The sequence below is a fragment of the Bison bison genome, unplaced genomic scaffold (assembly GCF_000754665.1).
Source record: "Bison bison bison isolate TAMUID 2011002044 unplaced genomic scaffold, Bison_UMD1.0 scf7180017864518, whole genome shotgun sequence".
NCBI lineage: Eukaryota > Metazoa > Chordata > Mammalia > Artiodactyla > Bovidae > Bison > Bison bison.
Window position 1 is genome coordinate 421,660 of NW_011495071.1, and position 1,964 is coordinate 423,623.

Below are 1,964 nucleotides of genomic sequence, written 5' to 3' on the forward strand. Positions count from 1 at the left end.
AAAATGGGCTTATAGATAGCAGTGCCAAAATATCAGGAGTTGGGTGACCATAAACAGATCAGTTAATATCGCTGAGCTGTGTCTCAGTCTGCAAAGTGTTTCCCTACTTAGCATATTAAGAAGCTCAGATGTGGTAAAGGACTCTTGTAATGTGTACCAGGTGGGCTTAACAAGCAAATGTTAATTGCACTAAAGGTTTTCTTACCAGATGTAGTTGCATTTCAGACTTTGGCAGCATGTTGACGGCTCTTCCATTGTAACATTATAAGTAACAGGGAATAGGAAAATGCTGCTTCCCCTATCTGAAAAGCGATATAACAAAAGCCAAGATGCTGAAAGCGAAATATGTACATTTTTATGAACCTCAGTAATTGACAACTACAGTCATGGGGTGGGGGCAGGGATGCTATTTAGACAGTTGAGAACGATAAACCTGAGCTGTTGATTTTTCAAATGGAGCAAGAGAGAGGCAGCAAACGGGAGTTTTAAATTCTGGATCTTGGTGTATTTTAAATGGGTGATTTATTCTTATACTTTCAGGTGTTTCCAATGTGGACATTGAAGAGACAGTTTCCTATCCTTTTTAACATGATCCTAATTTCTGGACTCCTTGGGGCTAGATGGTTTCCTAAAACTCTGCCCTGTGATGTCACTCTGGATGCCCCAAATGCCCATGTGATTGTGGACTGCACAGACAAGCATTTGACAGAAATTCCTGGAGGTATTCCTGCCAATGCCACCAACCTTACCCTCACCATTAACCACATAGCAGGCATCTCTCCAGCCTCCTTCCACCGGCTGGACCATCTAGTGGAGATCGATTTCAGATGCAACTGCGTACCTGTTCGACTGGGGCCAAAAGACAACGTGTGCACCAAAAGGCTACAGATTAAACCCAACAGCTTTAGCAAACTCACGTATTTAAAATCTCTTTACCTGGATGGAAACCAGCTTCTAGAAATACCTCAGGATCTTCCTCCCAGCTTACAGCTGCTGAGCCTGGAGGCCAACAACATCTTTTTGATCATGAAGGAGAATCTAACAGAACTGGCCAACCTAGAAATACTCTACCTGGGCCAAAACTGTTACTATCGTAACCCTTGTAATGTTTCATTTACTATCGAAAAAGATGCTTTCCTAAATATGAGAAATTTAAAATTGCTCTCCCTAAAAGATAACAATATCTCAGCTGTCCCCACTGTTTTGCCATCTAGTTTGACAGAACTCTATCTTTACAATAACATCATTACAAAAATCCAAGAAGATGATTTTAATAACCTCAGTCAACTACAAGTTCTTGATCTGAGTGGAAATTGCCCTCGTTGTTATAATGTTCCATTTCCTTGCACACCCTGTGAAAATAATTCTCCCCTACAGATTGATCCAAATGCTTTTGATGCATTGACAGAATTGCAAGTCTTACGTCTACACAGTAACTCTCTACAGCACGTGCCCCAAAGATGGTTTAAAAACATTAACAAACTTAAAGAACTAGATCTTTCCCAAAACTTCTTGGCCAAAGAAATTGGGGATGCCAAATTTTTACATCTTCTTCATAACCTTGTCAACTTGGATCTGTCTTTCAATTATGATCTTCAGGTCTACCATGCAGTTATAAATCTATCAGATGCATTTTCTTCACTGAAAAAATTGAAAGTTTTGCGAATCAAAGGCTATGTCTTTAAAGAGCTGAATAGTTTAAACCTCTTCCCATTACATAATCTTCCCAATCTTGAAGTTCTTGATCTTGGCACTAACTTTATAAAAATTGCTAACCTCAGCATTTTTAACCAATTTAAAACATTGAAATTCATAGATCTTTCAGTGAATAAAATATCACCTTCGGGAGATTCACCTGAAGGTGGTTTCTGCTCTAACAGGAGAACTTCTGTAGAAGGCCATGGGCCCCAGGTCCTTGAAACACTGCATTATTTCAGATATGATGAGTATGCAAGGAGCTGCCG

At 39.7% G+C, this 1,964-nt stretch overlaps 1 protein-coding gene across 1 annotated transcript in view; it reads left to right on the forward strand.

Annotated features, from left to right (window-relative positions):
• TLR7 (toll-like receptor 7) overlaps positions 1-1,964 on the forward strand; it is a 16,913-nt gene that overhangs the window by 13,635 nt on the left and 1,314 nt on the right. Inside the window, exon 2 of the mRNA XM_010830634.1 lies at positions 541-1,960. Coding sequence (XP_010828936.1) covers positions 541-1,960 — 1,420 coding nt within the window. The remainder of the gene's footprint in view (positions 1-540; positions 1,961-1,964) is intronic.